This window comes from Ochotona curzoniae, unplaced genomic scaffold (assembly GCF_017591425.1).
Source record: "Ochotona curzoniae isolate NIBS_2020 unplaced genomic scaffold, NIBS_Ocur_1.0 contig_50, whole genome shotgun sequence".
Taxonomy (NCBI): Eukaryota; Metazoa; Chordata; class Mammalia; order Lagomorpha; family Ochotonidae; genus Ochotona; species Ochotona curzoniae.
Window position 1 is genome coordinate 6,007,865 of NW_024466446.1, and position 25,683 is coordinate 6,033,547.

Below are 25,683 nucleotides of genomic sequence, written 5' to 3' on the forward strand. Positions count from 1 at the left end.
AGCATAGACCGTTGCGCTCACTTGGGGAGTGAATCATTGGACGGAGGATCCGCCTTTCCAATAAAAATAAAATAAATCTTTAAAAAAAAAGGATTTATTTTTATTATTTTTTTTATTGGAAAGGCGGATATACAGAGAGCAGAGACAGAGAGGAAGATCTTCCATCCGATGATTCACTCCCCAAGTGAGCGCAACGGGCCGATACTATGCCAATCCAAAGCCAGGAGCCTCTTCTGGGTCTCCCACGTGGGTGCAGGGTCCCAAAGCCTTGGGCCGTCCTCGACTGCTTTCCCGGGCCACAGGCAGGGAGCTGGAAGGGAAGCGGGGCTGCTGGGATTAGAACCAGCGCCCAAATGGGATCCTGGGCGTGCAAGGCGAGGACCTTAACCACTGCGCCACTGCGCCGGGCCCTATTATTATTTTTTTTTAATTAATGTAATAGAGTGTTTTCAGAAGCTGGTTTACTCCCCAGTTGTCCACAATGGTTGGAGCTCAGCTGGGAACTTGATCTAGGTCTCCCACATGAATGGTAGGAATGTAATTACTTGAAGACTGAATCATAGGCAGAATTGGCTAGCGAATCCAGATACTCCAAAGTGGGACAGATACCGGAACCACTCTGTTAAATGCTTTTATTCCTAGATCATTTATAAGAGCATTAATTCCTGGTTTGTTTCAGTAGTATTAAAACAAAAAGCCATGGACTTGAAAAGTTTACAATTAGACAGGATTGTGCTTTTAGTGGATGTTCCATCCACTGAGTGACTCTGCACATGCGCTCTGGTCCACACTGAAGCCAGGAGCCCAAAACTCAAGGCCTGACCCCCAAGAACATAGCAGGGACCCTAAGTACTTGAGCCATCATTGCCACCTCCCCAGATGCACTTTAGCAGGAAGCAGAATTGGAAGTGCAACTGGTGCTTGAACTGGGGCATTCCAGGTTGCGATGTTTGGCATCCAAAGTGCAATTTTAATCCCTGAGCCAAACTTATGCCACCAAACAGCATTTTTAAAGTTCTCTGCCATTGGCAGTGCTAATTGGCGTTACCCTAATCTTGAATGCATGAGTGGATTGAATAAGAAGAATGTTGAACAAGAAAGGAGTGGAACATTAAACAGCAGAGTGTTGGTTCTTTTGCATCAAGTGGACAGCACAGTCTGAGATGAGGGACTGAGCTTGGAAGTTTGGGACTTTTTCTGTGGTTAATAGGGATCCATTAGGGGTATGTGAGCAGAGGAATCAAGTACATACTTTTAAACTTCAAGTATTAGGTGTTTCCTATTTTAAGCATCACATGGGACAAGGAAAACAATGAAGAAAAGGATGGACTTTATGGGGAAAGTCAGCGGAAATCTATAGTTATTTGGGGCTAAATTTTTTTTTAACATTAGGACTAACATTTTCAGAAGTAGTATGGCTCTGAAAAAATTTCAGGAAGAAAAACTGAAGCCTAGTTGGGGAAAGAGCAGGTTAGACAGAAGATGATGAATTTGCAGAAGAAAGTTATTTTAAATTAGAGCTATCTAATAATACTCAAGTGTAACAGCAAATCCTCTGGGAAATGTCACTATGGCAGTGTCATGGCACCACTTGGGACGTGGGCACGTTATGCCAGGGCACCAGTTCAAGTCTCAGCTGCAACCGCGACTGGGAAAGCAGCAGCAGAAGGCCTGGGGGCTCGGGGTGCTGTGATCCTGGTGACGCCTTGCTGTCCTCCTGGGGCCTGGCTTCCACCTGGCCCAGCCCTGTCTGTTGAAGGCATTTAGGGAGTGAACCAGTCAACGGGAGATCTGTGTCTCTTTGCCTGTGACCCTCTGCATTTCTGATAAATAAGTAAATAAATAAACAAATAAATCTTTAAAAAATAAAACCTGGGAGACCAAAAAGGAGAAGGAATGCTTTTCAAGAGAAGCTTTTGGGTCATTGAAAATATTAATTGTATGGTAAGTTTTAAAACATATGCAGGGCTGGTGTTGTTGTAACGCAGCGTGTGCAAGTGCCATTTGCAGCCTCAACGTGCTAGAGCATTGCTTTCTGTCTTCGTGTTGTCTTTGTGGATATGCTGCATCTTTCCTGTTTAGATTATAACAATCAGTACACAGCTGATTGTGTGTGTGTCTGTGTCGTAGCCGGATTCTGAACCAAAGGAAGCCGCATGTGAGTCACACAGTCACTGCGTATGACAGGAGTAGTGCTGCGTCCGTCTTCCTGGTGACAAGTCGTGTGTGAAGGTCTTGCCTGATCTGAGATCACAGCTGCCCATTGTCTGTGCCTTTTTGATGGCCCCGTTTCTGCTGATCCCGATTGTATTTGCCTGCACCAAGCATTGTGTCCTCATTCATTCCAGTTCACCGCTCACTTAGAATCTGCCAAGCTAGCTTACAGTTGCTAGGCCAGTTTGCCCAAGAAGTTAATGAAAGCAAAACTTTATTCTGCCATATGTAGACGCACACACACTGCTATATTAATAAACGTTTCAGGTAAAGTTCTGACATTGTACCACCTGCCAATAGACCTTCTCTTCCTCTCTGCTTTCAAGATAAATGTTAAAGGAAACTCAAACAGCAGGGATAAAATGATACTGATTTCAAAGTCTATTTTGAAAGAAGGGAGATGAGTGGAGATATCCTGAACATGATTTCCAGAATAGGAATGGAAAAGGTCTGAACAAGTGAAAAGCAAAACAAAGCAATCAAATCAGCTGAAACGTTTTCTTATACCTCTTTTGGCTGGAAAGTACAAAAACAATAGAGATGTGACCATTGTCATTCTGTGCAAAGGCGTGGACCTAGATTTGACCCACAGTCACAAAGTGACTTTGATTTTTGGATGGAAAGGTTTTCATTCTTTCACAAATCTTGAGTCATGCTCTATCCTGTGACTCAGTTTCTTTAAAACATTTGTGGGTCTAGATTCATTTCTTTGTTGCCTTTTCTTTTCCTCTTCAATACACACTTGAGACTAGGAGCTCTTGGTTATGAATCCATAGTAGTGGCTGGCACTTTGTAGGGAGTCGGTATTTGGAGGATGGGTGAGTGAATGAGGGAATGAAGCGAAGGATAAAGAATCCAGGTTAACTCACGGCTGAAGCCACATCCGTGCCTAATGTCTGAAGGCTGTAAGTCACCATGCGCGCCTAGTCTGCCTTCTGATTGTATCCTGCATTTAGATAGCTGTGGAGTTCACTGTCGTAGGCTCTTGGGAACTGGGCAGTGAGAATTCTCAAACAGACCCTGTTAATTTCTTGGGGAGTTCATAGAACTTTTGGTTTATGTAAGATTTTTTTTAAAAGACTTGGCGAATTAGATATTAGATTCTTAGATAATTTCCTATTGAGAGCTGTGAACAGTGTTTTTTTTTTTTGTCTAGAGGAGAGAGAATAGGAAGTGAAATTTGTACTTATAATATCATACCCAGACTCCAGGGGATTTTAAAAACCAGTTTACACTAGAAGATACACATATGCATAATGAAATAACTAAAATAGCAGTGTAAGATTTGAAAAATGCAGAGGGGTAAAACATAAGAATAAAGGTAATGTTAGTGCGATTCAGTTCTGAGCTTTCTTAAAGGGACACTGCCGGGTATGCTCTGTAATTCTCAGGAGGATAAAGCTGAGTTTCTGGAACCGAGTTCCAAATCGCAGGCGTGGTGGTGGTTTTCTGCATAGTGGTGGCACAGCCTGGGCAGAGCCTTTTGCTTTCCCTCACAGGATCACCCAGTACACTCCGTACCAACCAGAGATATCTCAGGGCAGGCTGGAGAGCTTACTCAACTACCAGACCATGGTGTGTGACATGACGGGCATGGACACGGCCAACGCCTCCCTGCTGGATGAGGCCACGGCGGCTGCTGAAGCGATGCAGCTGTGCTACAGGTAAGAGGCTCTGCCTGAGGTGCCCTCTGCGTGAGTGGTGTCATCTCCTGCTGTGTGGACAGACCCACTGTCCCCCACACTGCCCAGTGATTGGCCACACCTGCATGTGTACATTCGTGCACAAACACATCAACAGAGGGCCTTGTGTGTAAAAGAAACATTTTGTCTATTGCAGCTCAAATATAAAATATATAGAGGGAGGCAGGTGAGGTAGCCTAGTGGTTAAAGTTGTTGCCTTACGTGTGCCGGCATCCCATATAGGTACTGGTTCTTGTCCTGGCTGCTCCACTTCCCATCCAGCTCCCTGCTTGTGGCCGGGGAAAGCAGTCAAGGACGGTCCAAAGCCTTGGGACCCTGCACCCACATGGGAGACCTGAAAAAAACTCCTGGCTCCTGGCTTCAGACTGGGACAGCTCTGGCTGTTGTGGCCACTTGGGGAGTCGATTAACAGATGGAAGATTTTATATATATATATATATATATATTTATTTATTTATTTATTTATTTATTGTTGCCTTTTCTTTCTTTTTTTTTTTATGACTTATTTTGTTTTTATTGGAAAGTCAGATATACAGAGAGGAGAGACCAAGAGGTGGATCATCCGTTCGTTGATTCACTCCCCAAGCGGCCACAAAGTCAGAGGTATGCTGATCTGAAGCCAGGTGTCAGGAGCCTCCTCTGGATCTTCCACGTGGGTGCAGGGTCTCAAGGTTTTGGGCCGCCCTCGACTGCTTTCCTAGGCCTCAGTCAGGGAGCTGAATGGGAAGTGAAGCTGTCGGGGTTAGAACAGGCTCCCCTGTGGGATCCCGGCGCGTGCAAGGTGAGGACTTTAGCTGCTAGGCTATTGCACTGGGCCCAGATTGAAGATTTTTCTCTCCGCCTTTCCTTCTCTCTGTAATTCTGACTTTCCAACAGAAATAAATAAATGTGTTTTATATATATATATATATATACACACATATATATATGTATTTTTCTGAAATAGCAAATGGTGTTTAAAAAGCTACTTCTGGGGGAGACTGACATTGAAACACAGCAGACTAATTCCCGTCACGTGAGGTGGCTGCCTACCACACCAGCATTCCCTAGAAACACCGTGTCGAGTCCAGGCTGCTGTTCTTCTGCTCATGTTCCTGAGAAGATGGCCCCAGTGCCTGGGCACCTGCCAGCCATGTGGGGGACCCAAATGGAGTTATAGGCTCCTGGCTTCAGAGTGGCCTGGCCTTTTGCAGCCATTTCAGGAGTGAACCAGCAGGTGGCGGGTCTCTCAGTCTCCTCTCTGTCATTCTGCCTTTCAGATAACTAAATAAATTAAAAACAAAGAGTTATTGCCTTTGGGGCGGGCGTTGTGGTGCGCCCGGTTGAGCTGCCCACGTCTCCGAGCAGAATGCCTTGTTTGGCCTTGGGTTACTCTGCTTCTGATCTAGCCTCCTACTAATGCGCCTGGAGTCACCGAGATGGCCCAAGCGCTTGGGTCCCTTGCCACCACGTGGAAGATCTGATGGCGTTCCTTGTCCTGGCTTTGGCTGGTCCACCCCAGCTGATGGGGGCATGTGGGGCACGAGCAAGTAAGTGGCAGATCTCTTTGTCTTTCTCTCCCATTATCTCCCTCCCTCTAGCTCACTGTTCCTCTCTGTCATTCTGCATTTCAAAGAAATAAGTATGTTAAAATAAGTAAATAAAAAAGCCATTATTGCTTAGCATTGTACAAGAAAAGCACTTTTTCCTTTCTTATATAATGTTAAAGCTTGAGATAATATTGACTTCAGGGGTGTTATTCCAACCCAAAGATCTTATCCAGGGCCCATGCTCGCTCTTGCATGTTCTCTTTCTGGCATCTTTAAATGTTTATTATTTAGGGCCCAGCACAGTAGCCTAGTAGCTAAAGTTCTCCCCCAGCATGCGCCAGGATCCCATATGGGCCCCGCTTCCTATCCAGCTCCCTGCTTGTGGCCTGGGAAAGCAGTAGAGGACTGACCAAAGCCTTGGGACTCTGCACCTGCCGGGAGACCCAGAAGAGGCTCCTGGCTCCTGGCTTTGGATCGGCACAGCTTCGGCCATTGTGGCCGCTTGAGGAATGAATCAATGGATGGAAGATCTTCCTCTTTGTCTCTCTTCCTCTCTGTATATGTAACCTTCCAATAAAAATAAATCTGAAAAAAGAATACTGACAGATCCAATAATTTTTTTAAAAGTGTTTATTAAATTTATTTGAAAGGCAGCTACAGAGAGCGGGAAAGAGAGATTACTCCTCTGCTGGTTCACTCCCCCAAGTGGCTACAATGACTGCCGTGTGTGGCAGGAGCCTTAACACTAGGGTTTTGTTCCTTCTCCAGGCACACAAGTAGGGGATGGGATCAGAAGTGGAACAGCCAGGACTGGAACCTGCAGGTGCCTAACCCTCTGTGCCACGAGACTAGCCCCTTTCTCTGCTATCTAAAAAGGTTTCCATTCCCACAGATATGCGATAACTGCTGGCGCTCTAGCCAGGACCTCTGCCCTCAGGAAGCCAAAATGGCAAATGGTAGAGAGGATTTCTAGCTGGGTAAAGCTAGAAAAGTGTCTTGGAAGCCCTCACTCAACAGCTTTCACTTACGCTTCATTGGCCACTCCTCCTTACAGGTGACCTGGGCAAACAAAGTTAAATTTTTTTTCCTAAATTTTACTGGAAGGGTAGAAAGAAGCAGATGAGCTAGTACCCAAAGCGGACACTTGCATATGGGGTGTGTCACTGCCGCACCCAACGGCCCTCCCAGAAGTGGGAGGTTTTAGGTGACCACATAGTTATGGGCTCTGCTAACAGGGAGGGGATGCCGGGCAGGAACTGACAATCTACAAGGTAATATGAAATTCTCATACACAATTGCTGTTTCACGTCAAGTGTTCCTGGGTTACAGTTCATGCTTATAGCTTGCTCCGCCTCCCATTTTATAAAATTTTACTATTTCATCAGTTTTTTTTTTTTTTTTTTTTAGAATGCAAGATCTGGTGCATGGTTGTACACAACGGCGTGAAAGTACCATCATTTATTTAACCTCTGACCTCTATTATCCATTTCGTTTATTTCCACATTTTACTATTAGTAATACTGCTTCATGTACATTCCTTAGTAATAAATCTTTGCCAAAATTTCTGCCTATTTCCTGAGGGTTGAATTCTCAAAGTAGAGCTTCTGGGTCGTGGTGCCTGGTTAACCATTGTTCCTGTGAGAGTACTGGAGGGTGAACTTTCTGGTGGGATTCTCATCTGGGTGAGCAATCTGCCACATTTGCGATGTGTCTATCTGAGGTGTGTGCTTCCAGCCTGTTGAATGCCCGCTGTGAGTCCCATCTTGGAGTCCACTGACTTGGAGTGGGGGTGGCAGGGAGTATGAGAACCAGACGTAGTCATCAAACAGGAAGTGTCTGCTGCCGCTGAGCCTTCCGCTTCCTGAACATTCTTAGGGGGTAGCCTCATGTTTTTGTCTTGGTTTTGCAGACACAGATGCCATAAAAGAACCCCATGACCCTCCACCTCTCTAGTTAATATTCTCTTTTCACCAATTTTCATCATGTCTCTTTTGTGCCTACCCTTTCACTGCTCTCCCATCTCTGTCTTGCCTTAAAAAAAAAGATGTTAGGTTTTAGCATTTTAGAATTTGAAGGTTTTTAAGAAGATAGCTAGTTAAAGAAGGAAAGACTTCATTTAAGGCGGGCAGTAGTGTGAGGATAAAGCGAGTAGGGACTGAGCCTGCCCTCACTGAAGGCAGGGGGTTTGAAGCCAGGTTGGATTCCCTCCGAGCAACAGGCAGAGTTCCTTCTGAAGTGCTGTTTGGAGAATGTCAGTTCCGTGTAAGGTGGGTCGGGGATGTACAGAAAGGCCCCGTGGCCTCTACAGTGCGTTGTCTTAGCAATTTGAAATAAAAGTCCTTAGCAGGTGCAAGGACTTTCTCAAAGAGGAAACAGTGAGTTAGCTGTTAGATGATCTGTCTGCTCCCTGTTTCATAGGACCTGTTTTTACCTTACAGGGTTTTGGTTTCCAAACCACTGGTAGAGAATTCCCAGGACTTGGGTCCTAGATTCAACCCCTCTCCTACAATAAGCATGTGGCCCTGTTATAACACGCATCCTTAAAGCACTCCATTGGCAGTGACATCTGAAGCTGTTTTATTTAGAAGAGTTAAATTTAAAATTTTCACTTGTACTTCATCATTGCTCTTTCTTTTCTCTCATGGTGTATTTTTTTTTTTAACTTTTGAATCATTTTAAGAGTGATTTTGCTGGATTGTTAAAATGAGAATTGGATTTAAATGAAATTCCAGTCAGGAAATGCCAGTAATCATTGATGATGCAGTATTTTTTTATGCTGTGCTCACTTTTTCCATATTTGGTAAGCATTCTTAAAGGATATTCTGATTTCTTTACATTTCGTATTCAAATATGTTTTTTCTTTTGAACAGACACAACAAAAGGAAGAAATTTTTTGTTGACCCTCGCTGCCACCCACAGACAATAGCTGTCATCCAGACTAGAGCCAAGTAATTAATTTTATTTGTGTTTTGAACTCAAGATGAATATACTTATCTCTGCTGTTTCTTTCACTTCCATTGATTGGAAGTGAATCTGGTTTAAGTTGGGGTTGTTGAGTTTTGCTTTTCCTATCACCTTATTGCAAGATTCTCTCTGCTAAGTAAATTATGTCAGAAATGAGGGGAAATATGCAGATATATATAAAATGGGTATAGATGCCCTTACTTATATTGAGTTTCTATGTTGAAAGAATTTTAGATGTTAAAATTATTTCAACGATGTTTCAGAAACTTTAAAAAATAGGGGAACAGTGGGCCTTGTGACCGTTAGAGATTGTAATACCTTTGTGTCATTGCTATGGGTTAAGGCATATTATGTTTACTTTATGCTATAATCAGGCAAAGGAAACATGGCTGAGCCACTACCCTATGCTTCCTCATTTGTAGCAGTTGGACACTCTCACCCTTGCTTAGCACAGATCTCTGTCCCCTCAGAGGAGTTATCCAATATAGAATTGATACTATGTTTTAAGGATTCTGAGAAAGTTCTTGCCCATATTACTGATGGGTTTTCATTCCCCCAAGACTGGTCCCAGGTGCAAGTGGCGATGGCTCTGTTGATGTAGGTATTAGTTCTGTAGGTTTTAACCGCCGAAGACAGGAATAGAATCAGCTGTTGGGTGCACTTGAGTTGGCGTGAGACCCTTTTAACACTGAGGACCAGGTGGTGTGGAGTGCAATCAGGATGTTGAGGGAAGGCAGAGAGAACAAAAGCTGTCTCACTGTAAAAGATACTTGAGTTAGTTTGGTTTTCACTTGTTATAGCATGATGATTCTTTGTCCATCTTTCCAGATACAAAGGAATCCTTGTGGAGCTCAAGCTACCACATGAAATGGACTTCAGTGAAAAAGATGTCAGTGGAGTGTTGTTTCAGTACCCAGACACAGAAGGGAAGGTGGAAGACTTCACAGAACTTGTGGAGAGGGCCCATCAGACTGGAGTAAGTGAACTTCCCAGATTGGGACCCTTGCAGGTTTGTCCAACCTCTACCCCTCTTCCTTCCTCTCTTCTCTTTTTCTTTCCTTCCTCCCTCCCTCCCTCTCTCCCTTCCTTCTTCCCTCCCTCCCTTCTTTCCTTCCTCTCTTTCTCATTCTTTATTCTTCTACTTCCTTTGCCATATCACATGGAATGTTAATACTTTTCTGCCCACCTCCTTCCTGCATAGTTCACTGACTCCCATCATATGGTAGGCCCGCAGCAAACACTGTTTGAACAAATAAATGAGCAAACGGAACTGACAATATGAACCAGCTCCTCCCATTTGCCCAGAGTTGAGATCATTTGCCATGTACTTTCCCGCTGTTCTGATGGGAAGGTAATACTTCTGCCCCTTTCCCCTTATTTTCTTCCTAGAGCCTGACCTGCTGTGCAACTGATCTTTTAGCCTTGTGTATTTTGAAGCCACCTGGAGAATTTGGGGTGGACGTAGCTCTGGGGAACTCCCAACGATTTGGAGTGCCGCTAGGCTATGGGGGACCACATGCTGCATTTTTTGCTGTTAAAGAAAACTTAGTGAGAATGATGCCCGGAAGGATGGTGGGGGTAACAAGGTAAAACATCTTGTGTTCTTCCTCTTCTTTTATGGTTATTATTTTCCCCTATTCCTTCTCCCGATCAAAATATGTTACTATTTTTTCTCTCTGAGTTTAACTGGCCCTTCTTGACTTCCTTAGGAAGAAGAGATAATCTCTTTCAATTATGAACTGGTACTTCTCAAACACTGTAAATGTGTACATGTTTGAAAAACTTTAATGTCTAGTTTACAGTATATTAGTATTACAGTCATAGAAGTGAATTTATTTAGGTTGAATAAAGCCTTGAGAGACTGAGTGTTTTAGGGGTTTTTTTGTGTGTGTCTGTTTTTGTTATGTCCAGCCAGTATCTTTGTCAACAATATGCTATCATGCAGTTATATAAATAAAGAACAGGTGCTGTGCAGGTTAAACCGTCACTTGAGACACTCCTATGCCAGAACACCAGTCTAAGTCCTAGCTACTCCGCTTCCAGTCAGCTGCCGATAATTCACCCAGGAGGCAACCACTGCTGGCTGCAATGCTTGACCCCTGCCACCCATATGAAAGATGGAGTTCTGAGTCCCCAGCATCAGCCTGATGACATACATGTCCCTGATTCAGAGGTTTGGGAAGTGAACCAGCAGATGGAAGTCTTTTTATTCTTTCTCTCTCAAGGTCTGCCTTTCAACTAGACAAAATATATAAACATTTAATAAAATCAATAGGAATATAAAGGGATTACAAAGCACATGCCATGGAATGTGATCCATATTTTTTCCTAGAGACTCTTTCTGCTTGGACATTTGAGTAATTTCCAAATTTCTTTCCTTTTTTTTTTTAATAAATGTATTTGAAAAGCAGAGACACACAGCTCTCCCATTGATTGATTCACTCCACAAATGGCAACAACAGCTGGGGCTAGAGCTGAACAAAGCCGTTCTCCCACGTGGGTGCCAAGGACCCACCTGCTGTGCCATTGTCTGCTGTCTTCCAGGTCTATATTAGCAGTGGGCAGGAATTGGGGTGGCAGCTCAAGTTGTGTCTAAGCACTACATCAAATGCCCCTTTACAAATGTAGTTTCTTGAGTGCTTTTCATGAAGGAACTTTGAGAGATGAAGAACTTAGATGGATTACTGGATACATTTAGCATGGCATAAGTGAACCAATTAGGAAAGCAATGGTGATGTGACATTTTAAAAGGCCTCCAACCTGTGTTGTACTGTTGAAAGGCTGCTTGCTTTTTAGTGTAAAAATAACAGTTTGATGACATTTCTTATATTAATTTCTATATTATCTCCTCACTAGAACAAATGAGGCAGAGGTTAGAAACTTTAGCATATTATTTATTCTCGGCTGATTTTTACAATGCCTTTCTTACCTACTGAAAAATAGATCCAAAGGCATGATTAAGATTGCTAAATCTTGGGCACGACATGGTGGTCTAGTGGCTAAAGTCCTCACCTTGCACATGCCGGGACCCAATATGGGCACCGGTTCTAATCCTGACAGCCTTGCCTCCCATCCAGCTCCCTGCTGGTGGCCTGGGAAAGCAGTCAAGGATGGCCCAAAGCTTTGGGACCCTGCACCCACATGGGAGGCCCAGAAGAGACTCCTGGCTCCCGGTTTCAGATTGGCTCAGCGCCTGCCATGGCAGCTGCTTGGGGAGTGAATCAATGGATGGGAGATCTTCTTCTCTGTCTTTCTTCCTCTCTGTATATCTGACTTTCCAATAAAAATAAATAAATCTTTTTTAAAAAAAAGATTTCTAAACCTTGTATTTATTCAAATTTCTAAAAATTTTGTTTTTCTTTATTAGAGAGGCAGAGAAGCAAATACTAGGGAAGGACATTTCATTATAGATAAGTGAATGGGTTATTAACATTCTTTTACGTTCTACCCTACCAACTTGCATTTCTAGCACAGAACTTGTATTCTCCCATATAGCTCCCTTTCTGTGCATCTGGCAGGAAACTCATGACAAAACGTAATCCTCAATCAGCTTCATTCTGTTAAGCTTGGTAATGAATTCCCCTGTTGAGTTCGTATCAAGCTGGGAAGGAAGGAAGCAGGTGCATGTATGGAAACTCCTGCTGCTGTGAATCTCTGTGCTAATTGGAATCTTCATTTCTGGTCCAGAGATGCCACCGGGAAAGAAGTGTACCGTCTTGCCCTTCAGACAAGAGAGCAACATATCCGGAGAGACAAGGCCACGAGCAACATTTGTACAGCTCAGGTGACGTCGCTGCACGTGTGTCAGTGAACTTGTCAACAAGTCTGAACATCTCTGAGGTTTCTACAGAGCTCTAACTCTTCAGGATGTGGTAGACTGTATAATCTCTCACCTCTCAGCCTCTACCCCAGCAAGTCACTCTCTTTAGCATTGAAGGAAGGTTTACATTTCATTAGCATTTTTATGGAGCTGTAACTCACTGACAGATTCACGCTTTATTCAGTTCAATGGTTTTGGTATTTATTTACTTATTTGTTTGTGTATTTGTTTGAATGACAGAGAAAAACACACACACACTAAATGAGAGATCTTTTGCATCCACTGGTTGCCTCCCCAAATGGAAGCAATAGCTGGAGCTGAGCTAGGAGGAAGCCAGAAGGCAGGGTTTTCATACGGGTGTCTCAACTAATTGACCATTATCCGTTGCTTACCTGAGCAGGACTGAAAAGTGTAGTCACCAGGACTCGAACCAATACTCAGTGGCAGGCTTATAACCCACTGTGTCACAACACCTAGCCTAGTTCAGTGCTTTAATGTTCACAAAGTTGCATTATCTTTTTTTTTTTTTAAGATTTATTGATTTTTATTTGAAAGAGCTATAGAGAGGAAAGACATAGAGATCTTCCATCTAAGGGTTCATTCTCCAGTGGCTAGAGCTGGGCTGATCTGAAGCCAGGACTTTCTTTCAGGTCTCCCACTTGAGTACAGGGTCCCAAGGCTTTGGGCCATCCTCCACTGCTTTCCCAGGCCATAAGCAGGAAGCTGAATGGGAGATGGAGCAGTTGAGACATGAACTGAAGCATTCAAAAAGAGATCTCACATTTGGTTCATTCTCCAAGTGGTGAGCCAGTGCTGGGCCTCATCAGGAACTTGGAACTCAGTCCAGGACCTCTGCCATCCCTGGCTGCCTCTCAGGGTACACTTGCAGAGAGAGTTGGGAATAGTGCTGGGACCAAATCCAGGCACTTTGATGTTGGGTGGTGGACTTCCCAAGCCATTTCTTCATTGCTGCGTCGAACAACGCTGGAAACTTCTGAATGCTATGATGGTGCTAGGAGCATTGATTGCTATGCAGATTTTCCCATGGGTGTGTTTTCAGCTCTCTTTATATAAAAGTGAAATTGCTGGGTTGTCTGATAACTCTGCCGCTAACGCTTTGAGGGACTTCTGGACTGTGTTCCACAGTGACTACAGCATGTTGCATTCCCAGTATGTGATGGTATTACGCATTTTCAAAAACATTTGCTATTCCCTACATTTTTATTACCGTCCCAGTGTGTATAAAGTAATGTTTCATTAAGCCTTTGATTTACATTTCGTTAATAGCTAAAGATATTGAGCATTGTCAGCTTTTCATGAGCTTGTTTAGCTTCAATGTTAGTTTTTAATACCTTTCTTAAATATCCTGATTTTTTTTTAAAAAGCTTTATTTATTTTTATTGGAAAGTCAGACATACAAACAGAAGGAGAGACAGAGAGAAAGATCTTCCATCACTGATTCATTGCCCAAGTCACCACAATAGCCGAAGCTACGACGATCTAAAGGCAGGATCCCGGAGTCTCTTGCTGGGTCTCCCACGTGGGTGCAGGGTCCCAAGGCCTTGAGCTGTCCTCGACTGCTTTCCTAGGCCACAAGCAGGGAGCTGGATGGGAAGTGGGGCCGCTAGGATTAGAATGGGTATCCATATCGGGTCCTGGCACGTGCAACGTGAGGACTTTAGCCACTAAGCTATTGCACAGGGCCTGATTTTATTTAAAAATTTTTTTTCAGGGGGTGGTTTTATGGCATTATGGCATTTTATAGCTGCCACCTGTGTTACTGCAATCTCATAAATCTTTCTTTTTTCCAAAATTGTAAGTTTGCAAGAAATTTTAGTTTTCTTTTCTTGATCTATCTTTGCTTCTTTAAAAATTTTTTTTTATTCTAGTGTCTTTCATTTATACACTTTTAAAGATTTATTTATGTGAAAGGCAGAATTACAGAGAGGAAAAGAGAGAATGAGAATCTTTTCATCTGCTGGCTTACTCTCCAAAAAGCTGTGATGACCTGAGCTAGTCCAGGCTGAAGCCAGGAGCCAGGAGCTTCTTCCAGAGCTCCCACATGGCTAACAGGGGCCCAAACGCTGGATCATCTTCTGTTGCTTTTCCCTGATCATGAGGAAGAAGCTGAGTTGGAAGTGGAGAACCTGTAGGTAGTGGCTTTATTCACTGTGCCACAGCACCATCCGCTCTCAAGTTTTTTTTTTCATCTTTTTTTTTTATTACTATAAACCCTCAAGTATTTTTAAAAATGATTTTCTATTTCCTACCAATTTGTTGATGAGTACATTGGCATAGAGTCCTGAGACTGGAAAGGATTACTTCTAGATTTTCAAGGAATGTGCACCAAACGGCAGTGCTGTTGTGATGGTTATCCGCAGTGTATTCTGTGACGGTCGGGCTTGGGCTCCGTGTTGCAGCAGCACAGCTGTGGGCGTGTGGGCCTAACATGTCATGTGAGTCTCAGACTTGCCCTGTCAACAGCTGGAAGTTTTGGAATTCCTCTGTATTCTAATTGTTGTGTTGCTCTGTAGGAATTTTAGTCTGAGAAAATCTACTTCTGTGCTTTCTGATGTCTTCTCATTTTCTTCATTGACTATTTTATCTTCATTTCCTGGTGTCTTTTGGCAGTGTTTCTTATTTTGCAACAGCCTCATAGGGTTGTGTGTTTTTTTTTTTAACAGTCTAGCAGTGAACAGGCGTACTTAACAAAATAGATTCAGCAACAGCCACAAGTCCATCCTTCTATTTAAGTTGTATCACATTGCAGATATATACAGCGGTAGAAAGTCCAGCATTCTATTGTGTTGTTGAAGGAATATGCGATTGTTATAATAATTGGGGAGACCGTGGGGGTCAGGAATGGGGATGGTAGAGGGTAAATCCCTGAGCCTAAGGAACCATATCATGAAAATACATACATGCATCATACATACGATAGAATTCAGTGTTGAGCATCGTCCAGTGGCGAAGTGCTTTGTTTTTCAGTAGAGTATCTGCTTTGTGAATTGTTGCTGGGATTATTAGCCAGGAAAGGTAGACCTCGAACTGCTCATCTTATGTATCAGATACCATATTGCTGACTAATAAAATGGAAAGGACTGCTGACTGGGCCGGTGGTAAGTCTGACACCTGAATTTGGACTAGTGTACCTCGTTCAAAGGCTGTTGTCCACTGGAAGGCTCTAGGGTGGAAAAGCAGGTGAGGTATGAGCTTAAGGTAAGAAGCAGGAAGTGAGCTTCTGTCCTTTTCTTCGCAGATGTCCTTGATTTTGATTTCCGACCCTGGTCATGGTTTGATCTCTCTTATGTTCCTCGGACGTCATCACGGTGAAGCCGTCCTTGCCTCCCATGGGAGACCTGCTCTCAGGAGCTGCCTCCCACGGGAGACCTGCTCTCAGCAGCTGCCCTTCTTGCAGAAACATCAGTGCTGCTCTGTAACATCAGGACACACACTTCCCTGAAACCTCAGTGCAAAAAGAGAACGATCCTTCACCAGCAGGTCCTGGTTTTCTCTTTCCAATGCATCTCCTGCCAACTCATGTTGGTTTTCTTGCATCCTGCATTTTCGTCTTGGTTAATCCTTTGGCACAAATTCTCTCCAGTTATATCTTGCTTGGCTGAAATTCAGCCTAGGCCTTTCTTAAGGACTTAGGGAATGTGTATTCTCTGAGTTTTTGAGTGTTTGAAAATTGCCCAGACTTATTTCTGGTTATTCATTCTCTTCCTGAAGAACTACTTGAGTATGAAAATCTTCAACCCTCTCCTTGCTTGCCCCTGACCCCACTGAGGTCTTTATTCCTCATTGTCTTCCAATACTCAGGCTTTCTTCTTGATATCTGGTGGCAGCCTGCGTGGATGAAATTCCATGATGTTAGGCACATTTGAGGGTTTTGTATAGTGACTCCAGGTTAGCTAGGATGCTGTATTATCCTGTAGGTGGTCAGGAAGCTTATAAACAGTCCTGAAAAATAATAAGGAATGCAAGAAATAAGACCTTTTTTTTTGTCCATTTGTTTCTTTTCAGGTTTGACCTCCTAGTCCAATAATTGTTTCCTCTCACTACTCATCTTGCATCACATTGTTAAATATGATTCTTTAAATGTTCTTTATCCTTTCAGGCCCTCCTGGCCAACATGGCTGCCATGTTTGCCGTTTATCATGGTTCCCATGGACTGAAGCATATTGCTAGAAGGGTACATAATGCCACTTTGATTTTGTCTGAAGGTAAGTTGGTTATCTATTTTAAAACTTTTGGCCTTAACAAGACTGGTGAAGTTGAGTAGGTAACATTGAAAACTCGCTGCATGCCCAGTACTATCTCTAAATGTAAAAGTCAGGTGAGAAACTAGGAAAACCATTTCCAACATCTGTGATGGATTGTTAGCATTTTTATAGAGAGCTCTTGCTTTCTTTTACCCCTAAACACGGAATGAAGAACATTCTGATAGGGTTGTTCTGTGTCACTGGCATTCCATATGAGAGCCAGTTCATGTCCCAGCTGCTCCTTCTCCTATCCAGCTCCCTGCTAATGGCCTGGACAGGCAGCGGAGAACGGCTCAAAGCCTTGGGCCCCTGCACCCACATGGGAGACCTGGAATAAATTCCTGACTCCCAGCTTCGCATCAACCCAGCTCTGGCCATTGTGGGGCCACTTGGGGAGTAACCGATAGATGGAAGATTTCTCTCTCTCTCTCTCTTTTTCTCTCTCTCTTTCTGTTGTGTGTGTGGGTCCGTCTCCCTCTTTCTCAGTAACTCTACCTTTCCAATGAATAAATAATCGAAAAAGAACTCTCTGATTAAAAAATGGGTATAGGACATTAAATGTGATTTTTAAAATTTAAGCATATAAATATTCTGTGAATACATTAAATTTCAACCATGCTGTTAATCACAAAAAATAATTATAATAATATAATATTATTTCTCTCGTCAGATAGACAAAGATTAATAAGACTGTTGATACCATATTGATGTGACTTGATGGCACTTAAAGAATAGAATTCAAAAGCTTTAAATTTATGCCCGTCATTTAATCCACAAATTCTTTTTGTGGAATATATGTAAAGGAAAAAAAATCAGATTATTATGTAAAGAATGTCCACTGAGAAGTTGTTTATGATAGCTCTATTTGGAAAACATCCCAAATGTCTGTGTATAAATTGTTTAATTACAGTGCATCCAAAGGTTTTGTTTCACACAGCCATTGAAAATAGTATGAATGATGATCTATGAAAAAACAAAAATGTTCATGATGTATTAGTCATTAAAAAATGAATGAGACATATATGATGTAAAACAGACACACATACTATTTCTAGAGGAATTCAAAATTTCATTGAAAATGAAAAATAGGTTTATCTCGGTGCAAAAATTTTAAACCAGTTTTTTTTTTTTCATGATACACATTTTTTCACAAAATTGCTAAAATATTTATTTGCCTGTTTATTAATTTGAAAATCGTGGCAAGAAAGAGAGAGCCAGAGCAAGCTTCTCTCTGCTGGTTCATTCCTCAAATGACTACAACAACCAGGCTGGGTTGGCCTGAAGCCAGGAGCCATTCCTGCGCTCAGATCTCCTGAAATATTTGCATCATCCTCTGCTGCACTCCCAGGCATCTGAGCAGAGAGCCAGAGCACCCACAGAGCAGCTGGGACTTGAACCAGGGTTCTGATGTGGGATGCCAGCACCACAGGCAGCAGCTGTATGTGCTGTGCCACAGTGCTGATCCTTTGAAGACCCTGCGAGATAGGATCCCATTTTTTTTAACCTGAAAATCAACTTGCGCTTTAATTCCATTTTTAGATAAACTTCGTGAGGCAGCCTCATGAATACCAAAAGGAAGCAGCATTTATTTCTGAATGCTAGTGATTTCTTTTCCTTTTTAACATGGTTTTTATTATTTGCTATTGAATAATGATGAAAAGAAATTTCATCTTTTGCCGTAAAGCCACCATTGAAAGATTACACTCAATAGAAGTTCCCTCTTATCAGGAATACATTCAGTAGAAGTTCCCTCTTATTTCTCTGTGGAAGTATCAATGGCCAAGCGGCAGGGTGCTGTGTCAGATTGGTCCTCTCCTGTCTCCTCCAGGCCTCAAGCGAGCGGGGCATAAACTGCAGCATCACCTGTTCTTTGACACGCTGAAGATTCAGTGTGGCTGCCCAGTGAAGGAGGTGCTGGACAGGGCCGCTCAGCGACAAATCAATCTTCGTATCTATGGCGACGGCACCGTAAGACAAGTTTCCAGTATTTTTAAACAATCCTGATGATTTCAAAGCAGGGAAACTGGGACCTTTTCAAACAGAAAGTGATTTGTCCTTGGTTCTCCTCAAGGCTTTGTGTTTGCATATGTGGAACTCTGAGGCACACATTTCATTCACAATATTCCTCCTTACACGTTTTGTTCAAGGTAAAGGCTTGGACAAGTGATACAATAATAATGAAAGGGAAGAAAAAGATAAATATATCTACTTCCACGAGGACTCCCTGCAGCCGTATAGGACTATTAGAAGTCCACTGTGGCTTGCGAAACTCAAAACTGTGAAGTCTCTGACTGGTCTAGTCACTTTTTCCAAAGAACCAGCTTGGATGCAGGGATACCTCTGTCTTTTATACTGACTGGCAGTTGGGTCCAGCATTTTTTTCCCATTTGATCTTTCTCAGTTTTCCTCCCCTGATCTTGGAGCCGAGCTGATGTCTTCATTTCGTCTTTGTTTCTGTAGCTCGGTGTTTCTCTTGATGAAACAGTCAATGAAAAAGATCTGGATGATTTGCTGTGGATCTTTGGCTGTGAGTCATCGGCAGTAAGTATAATAGAAACAGCTCTTTCTCATAAAGACTCTTCGAGGTAGTATTCTCTGCTTGAGCTTAGCCTTCCCTGGGTCTTTAGTGTGAGTCGGGGGAGACCTGGGTGTAGTATTGGGCAGCAGGCTGTGAACATATGCCACTGAGTGTCCCTTACCACTGTGACTGCTGACAGCTAAGGTCAGTGTTGAAGGGTCCCAGCCAGGACTGAGCAGCCAGGCTAGCTGGGAGGATTGTCAGTGGTGTTTCACTGAGATCTTTTCTAATGTAGATATTCACAGCACTGATGTTTTGTCAGTTCTGGGAAAGTTTGAGTACTGATTCATGTGATAAATTAGTTATTGACAATATACTATGTATCTGGTTCTACGCTAGGCCATGAGGGTGTATCTTGCCCTTCCAGGGCCTTCAGTCTGATGGGAATCCAGACTCATTAGCCCAGCTTTATAACTCAGGTGACACATGCAGGTGCTCAGGAAGCATGGAGGACCAGGCTTCCACATGGCCTGGGAAAAGTGATGCTAAACTGAGATGTGAGTGATCCAGAACCAGTTCCCTTATGGAGGAGAAGGCAGATGGAGTCAGCGGTGTTCCGCATAGGGGAAAGGCAACCACAAAGACCATGACGGGAGAGATTGCATGAGCAATACTAGCAAGTTAGTGTGACTGAGTTGCTTTCTAAAATAGTGAAGTACTGGGGAGATGTGCCATTCCTGTGTGAATGAAAGACTCTAGTCATGGCTGACCCAGGCCTGTGGTGAGGGTTCCTCAATCACCACACTCCACACTGCCAGACACACAGTCATCACTCTATATAAATATTTGTTGAATGAGTCCATGAAAAGAAGCCTTTACTGTGGAAACCCAGGCCTTCCAGGGTGTTGAACGGCGCTGACTTGGTTGTACCCTCTTTGAAGAGGATTTCAGAACCAGTTAAACATTGTTCGTTATCCGTGAAGCATCATAGTGTTCATGTTGACGCTATTTATTATTTATGAAAACAGGACTGAATCAGCTCCTCTCGACCTCTGTGCTACACTTAGTGCCAGCTGGTTGGCACAGGGATTTGAGGAATATTTCTGGAGTGTACGCCGGAGGCCCAGGATGACCCTGGGGAGGGGTGAGGAGCAAGCCGTGTGTTCAGTTCTGTGCTCTGGAGGGAAAGCCCTATCTGTTACACAATTTGCCAATATTTTCTCTCATTCTGTGTGATGTCCTCCTTTCACTTTCTTGATAGTGTCTCTTCATACACATTTTTTAAAAATTTCAATGAAGTCTAATTTATCTACTTTTTTTCTGTGGTTGCTTATGCTTTTGGTATTATATTTAAGAAGCCATTGCCAAACCCAAGGTCTTGTAGATTTGCCTTCCCTATTTTCCATTAAGAGATGGGCAGTTTTAGCCTGTATACTTGCCTTTAATCCATTGTGAACATCTTGGGGCTCAGCCACTGGAAGCCTGAGCGTTCACACAGGACTCCGGGTCAGCTCTTTGCTTTTATTTTCTGTTGATCTCTCCGCGCAGGAGCTGGTTGCTGAATGCATGGGCGAAGAGCTCAAAGGTATTCCAGTCTCTGCATTCAAGAGAACTAGCCCATTCCTCACACATCAGGTGTTCAACAGGTTCGTGGGGTTTGCATGATTTCTGCCTTGGTGCCTTGACGATAAGCTGGGAAACTCGATAAGGAGCTCCTTCTGATGGGGACTGGGATGGAGGCTGGCCCAGCCTTGGCTCCCTAATACTGCTTCTCTCTAAGGATCCCATTCCTGACTTTTGCAAAGCCCGTGGCTCTGTTCCCTGGCACTGCCGGGAACAGTGTTGCTTGTCTCTCTAGTTCATACCCAGGAACACTGCTTCATCTTCTTCACTGCCTTGCTGTCATGACCATAGGACATGCTACTCGTCTTGGACACCCTTCCCTCTGAAATGTAGTTGATAACAGAGTCCATGGCCAAAATCGATCTGCATTTTTGAAGGGAGAGCTCTGTGTGTCTTGTTTTTCAGGAAGAAGTGTACAGATGCTTTTCTGAGTTTATTGGCCCCAGTCCTGTGTTTTGTGTTCACAGATATCACTCAGAAACAAACATCGTCCGGTATATGAAGAAGCTGGAAAACAAAGACATCTCCCTCGTTCACAGCATGATTCCACTGGTAGCTGTTTGTAGCCTTTTTCTCACTTCCAATTCCTCTTTGGATTGTATTTAATATTCTGCACCAAGAGCAAAAGAGGTGGCCATATTGGAAGAATGGGGGTTGGAAGGTGGACTATATGAAACCATTAATGTGATGCATTTGGTTGTTCTTAAAGGGATCCTGCACCATGAAACTCAATAGTTCATCCGAACTCTCAGTAAGTCGTTGCTTCCTTATTTTTTATTTACTTTTTTGAAAGTCACAGTTATGGAGACAGAGAGAGACAAAGAGAAGCCAGTCTTCCATCTTCTGGTTCACTCCCCAAATGGCTGTAATGAGCAGAGCAGGGATAGACCAAGGCCAGAATCCAGGAGCTTCACTGGAGTCTCCCACATGGGTGCAGGGGTGCAAGCACTTAGCCAATCTTCCACTGCTTTCCTGGGCACATTGACAGGGAGCTGTAGCAAAAGTAGAGCAGCCAGGACTTGAACTGGCACCCATATGGGATATCAGCACTGCAAATGGCAACCCCAATAACTTACTCATATATGAGACACTTAGTGGGACAATGATCTAGCTTTACAAAAGCTGGTAGTAGAGAAAGCAACTGGGATTATGATTTCATAACTGCTAATTCTGTATCTTCCTATTTGACAGTGTGAATAACATGTGTAAAGCCCTATATTTCCCATTAATTGATCATTAAATCTATGAGTAAAATTGATTTTTAAATTAGAATAATTGCAATATTCATGACTCCCGTCCTTCCTTTTAAATATAATTCACCACGTTAAGAATTTGTATCTTTAAGATACCTTTATTTTTATTGGAAAGGCAGATTTACAGAGAGATGGAGAGACAAAGAAAAAGATCTTCCATCTACTGGTTCACTCCCTAAATGACTGCAATGGTTGGAGCTGAGTCGATCCAAAGCCAGGAGCCAGGAGATTCCTCCAGGTCTCCCACGTAGGTGCAGGGTCCCAAGACCTTGGAATGTCCTCCACTGCTTTCCCAAGCCACAAGCAGGGAGCTGGATGGGAAGCGGGGGACTGCCAGGATGATAACTGGATGGAAAGTAGAGCATCCAGGACATGCACCGGTGCCCATATGGGATGTTGGCAGTTGCGCGGTGAGGATTCCGCCACCAGGCCATTGTGCCAGGCCCAATAGTTTCTGCCTTATCAATGTGTTCACTTCAGACAGAGTTAAGAATCTTGCATCTTTTTTAGAAATCTATTCACGATTTCTGAATCATAGGGATTAAAAGGTTAAAAGTATTCCTCAAATTACCAGAAGATTTTGGTAACTTGCTATTATGGTGGACAAAAGTCTTTTGGATCATGGTCCATTTTACAAAGCTAAGTTGTTCTGACTTTTTTGGTTTATTTTAATATAACAAATTACATGAGCCAAAACAAATTATTTTTATATTGTGATAGTAAATTTTTTTCCATTTTTTATGCTTATTATTCTGTTTAGTGAAGAATGAGAATAATTTACAATCTATGTAAGAGAAATAAATAAAGCATACTTAACAACAATTTATTGAGTTTTATGAACTTAATCTATCTTGGGGCATTTTTTGTTCCTGAAAAGGTATTGAAGATTATATTTCTGTGCCTCCTGGCCCCGTAATAATGCTTCCTTTATAGGAGTATATGAGTCTTAAATAAATCTGGGGTCTTAAATAAAGTCTTAAATAAATCTTGAAAGCGCCCCAGGCTGATAGAAGGCATCCTCTTTGTTGGATGGCATCATTGACACCATAACCATTATTAAGGTCATCTTTGTTATTACCTTGCAATGTTTGCATGCACTTTTGTCCACTTTTCATTCAGCCCATCACATGGAAAGAATTTGCAAACATCCACCCCTTCGTGCCTCTGGAGCAAGCCCAAGGCTACCAGCAGCTCTTCCGAGAACTTGAGAAGGATTTGTGTGAACTCACGGGCTACGACCAAATCTCTTTTCAGCCCAACAGGTAAGGAAATTTCTTTCCCTGTAACTGCTGTTGTCTTCTTTTTCTTTCTTTTTCTTTCTTTTTTTTTTTATATAATACAAAAATGTTCTCTACCACCCAGAGGTTTAAACAGCAGTTTATTGTTTTGTAGCATTCTGTGAGTTGACTTCCACTCCACTAAGATAATTTAGCAGTAAGGGCCAAGGGTGGGAGGTCGGTGACGGATCGCTGGCTGGGAGCGCCACCGAAGATGGTTGAGGCTGTGGCCCAAGCCTTTGGTCCTTTTTCGTGTGTATCTCTTTCCTGGTTCCTTGAGTTTCCTTACAATATGATGTCTGGATTCAAAATGGAATGCTACCACAGGATATAGACAGAACCAGGAAACTCTTAGAACCTAGCCTCTTAGGACCTAGCTTTGCAATATCATTGTCGAGGGATTCTCTCTGTGTTAACTTGCCTGAGCAAGTCACAGGGTCGGTCGGCCCAGAATGGACGGCACTTGAATAGGCATTGTCAAGAGATGGGGTTCCTTGTGGACCCTCTTTTGGAAGCAGCTTTTATATCAGACCACAGCACAGAGAAGCAAACTCAAGCGTACGTTAACCCTCAGCAGGCAGCAGTGTTTGTGTCTTGGAGAGTCCGTTGTCTTTGTCATTAGCTTTGGAAAGCCCCTCCCGCTCTTATGGTCTCAAGTCTCTTTACAAAGTAAAAACTTTGAAGAACAGTGATTTTTTTTTCAAACGCTTTGAAATATTCCAGCAAAATCTCCGGGATAAATGTTAAAAATACAGACTCCTTTGCACCTAGGATTCGGAGGCTGGACAAAAAAGAATCCTTAAAGAAATCAGTATTGCTCGTTGGGAAACCACTGCATTTGTCACCTCTGTGTTTGTGAGGATGGATGGATGGGTGGAAAGATAGGCAGGTGATCCGTGTGAGCTAACGTATCTTAACAATGGCTTTAGCAGAAAGCCATCGTGTCTCCTCTAGGTGCTCTGCCTCACACTACCCCAGGTGTGTTCCTCTGCCAGCCACCTTACCACTCGCGACCTCAAATGGAATCAGCAAACCGCAAATTCCTGTGTCAGGAATGCGAGATCAGGTTGTTTTTAAGCTGAGGCATTTATTACTTCATCTTCTTGAAACAGAAAGAAACCAGATTTTAAGCAGTAACCTGGTTTTAGCAGTAACCAGTAACCTAGGATACATGGGAAAGACACACATTTTTTGAAACCAAATACACTGACTCTCAGATGCATTATCAGGGAGCTGGATTGAAAGTGGGCAGCCGGGATTTGAACCAGTGGCCATATATGGGAGGCCAATGTTACACCAGTACTTACTACTTTCAATTTTTTTTTAGAAGTAATAACCAGCCTGATGTAGGTGTTAAGCAGTACTTACCTTGATCCTAATTTACAATTTTGGAGTAATTTGTGATGCTGTGCATGTTTTCATATGCTTACTAGACATCTGAATATCTTCCCTGTAACAAAACAAAACAACACCTACATCACAGTGGATCTGACAGCAGCTCGATGTCGGTCTCCCAGCCTCCAGTGCTATATTTATAAGCCACCCACTTTATGGATACTTGATCGTAGGAACCTGAACAAACTAAGACATAACCATAAATTTTGTTTAACATAGCCAAGCCGTCTTGGTCTTGTTTCCCTTGGGACAGTTAGAGCCTACGGATGTTTATAGGGTTGAAAAAAAAAAGTGCCTAGAAGCTTATTCCTATTTTCTGCAGTTGTCAAGAATTTGCTCAAACTACTAACTCAGAGCATTCCCAGCTTGGAGAAAGGAGCCCAAGAATACTTAATTACCTTTCCATTTCCCACTGAGCCCAGCAAGGCCTGCGGTAGCCTGTCCCCGGGAGACTCTCCACTCCGTTCTCCAGCTCACCCTTGGAATTGCTGGTTTCGAATGTTGATGTAGTGCTTACGGCAGAAACATGAACACCGTCCACGGTGATCTGAAGTGAATTCTGATTAGCTCACTTGGCTTATCAGGCTGAGGAAGTAGTTTGGCACTGAAAAACTGCAAACTGTGAGTTCTGAATGTAGATGCAGTTCACCGTTGATGTCCTTGCCAGACTCGCTTCCTGGGAAGATGGCAGTGCGTGAGAAGCGTCTGCAAAGCTTGTCAAAGTGTAAGCTCCAGAGTGTCTGGGGAGGAAGTCTGCCTGGGAGCCCCAGGCCGTCTGCTTCCAACGGATTCCCACCTGCTGCTGCTGCTCATCTGGCTACCACTCTTTTAGCCACTAAGCTACTGCACCGGGCTCCTGGCTACCACTCTTTTAAAGCCACTGCCCTTGCTGAGGCACTAAGGGTCAGGCTGCCTCTTAGATTGACCTTTGGCAACCTACTGATGCCTCACCCACTTTGCAAACCAATAGGGTTGGAATTTACTCTGGGGCTGGAGACCAAGCGGTAGTTTTTGACCCATGATTCTAATGAGCTTTTCTGGGTGGGAGATGAATTGACTTGGAGGAACGTTAAAAACGAAGGTGTAGACTCCGGCATGGTAGCCTAGCAGCTAAAGTTCTTG

The 25,683-nt window shown here is 43.2% G+C and overlaps 1 protein-coding gene across 1 annotated transcript in view; it reads left to right on the forward strand.

Moving 5' to 3' along the window:
- GLDC (glycine decarboxylase) overlaps positions 1-25,683 on the forward strand; it is a 71,739-nt gene that overhangs the window by 18,129 nt on the left and 27,927 nt on the right. Inside the window, exons 4-15 of the mRNA XM_040988874.1 lie at positions 3,714-3,878; positions 8,317-8,394; positions 9,239-9,386; positions 9,800-9,996; positions 12,098-12,194; positions 16,351-16,456; positions 18,324-18,463; positions 18,956-19,036; positions 20,562-20,659; positions 21,104-21,188; positions 21,346-21,387; positions 23,009-23,151. Of these exons, the coding sequence (XP_040844808.1) occupies positions 3,714-3,878; positions 8,317-8,394; positions 9,239-9,386; positions 9,800-9,996; positions 12,098-12,194; positions 16,351-16,456; positions 18,324-18,463; positions 18,956-19,036; positions 20,562-20,659; positions 21,104-21,188; positions 21,346-21,387; positions 23,009-23,151 (1,380 nt within the window). The remainder of the gene's footprint in view (positions 1-3,713; positions 3,879-8,316; positions 8,395-9,238; positions 9,387-9,799; positions 9,997-12,097; positions 12,195-16,350; positions 16,457-18,323; positions 18,464-18,955; positions 19,037-20,561; positions 20,660-21,103; positions 21,189-21,345; positions 21,388-23,008; positions 23,152-25,683) is intronic.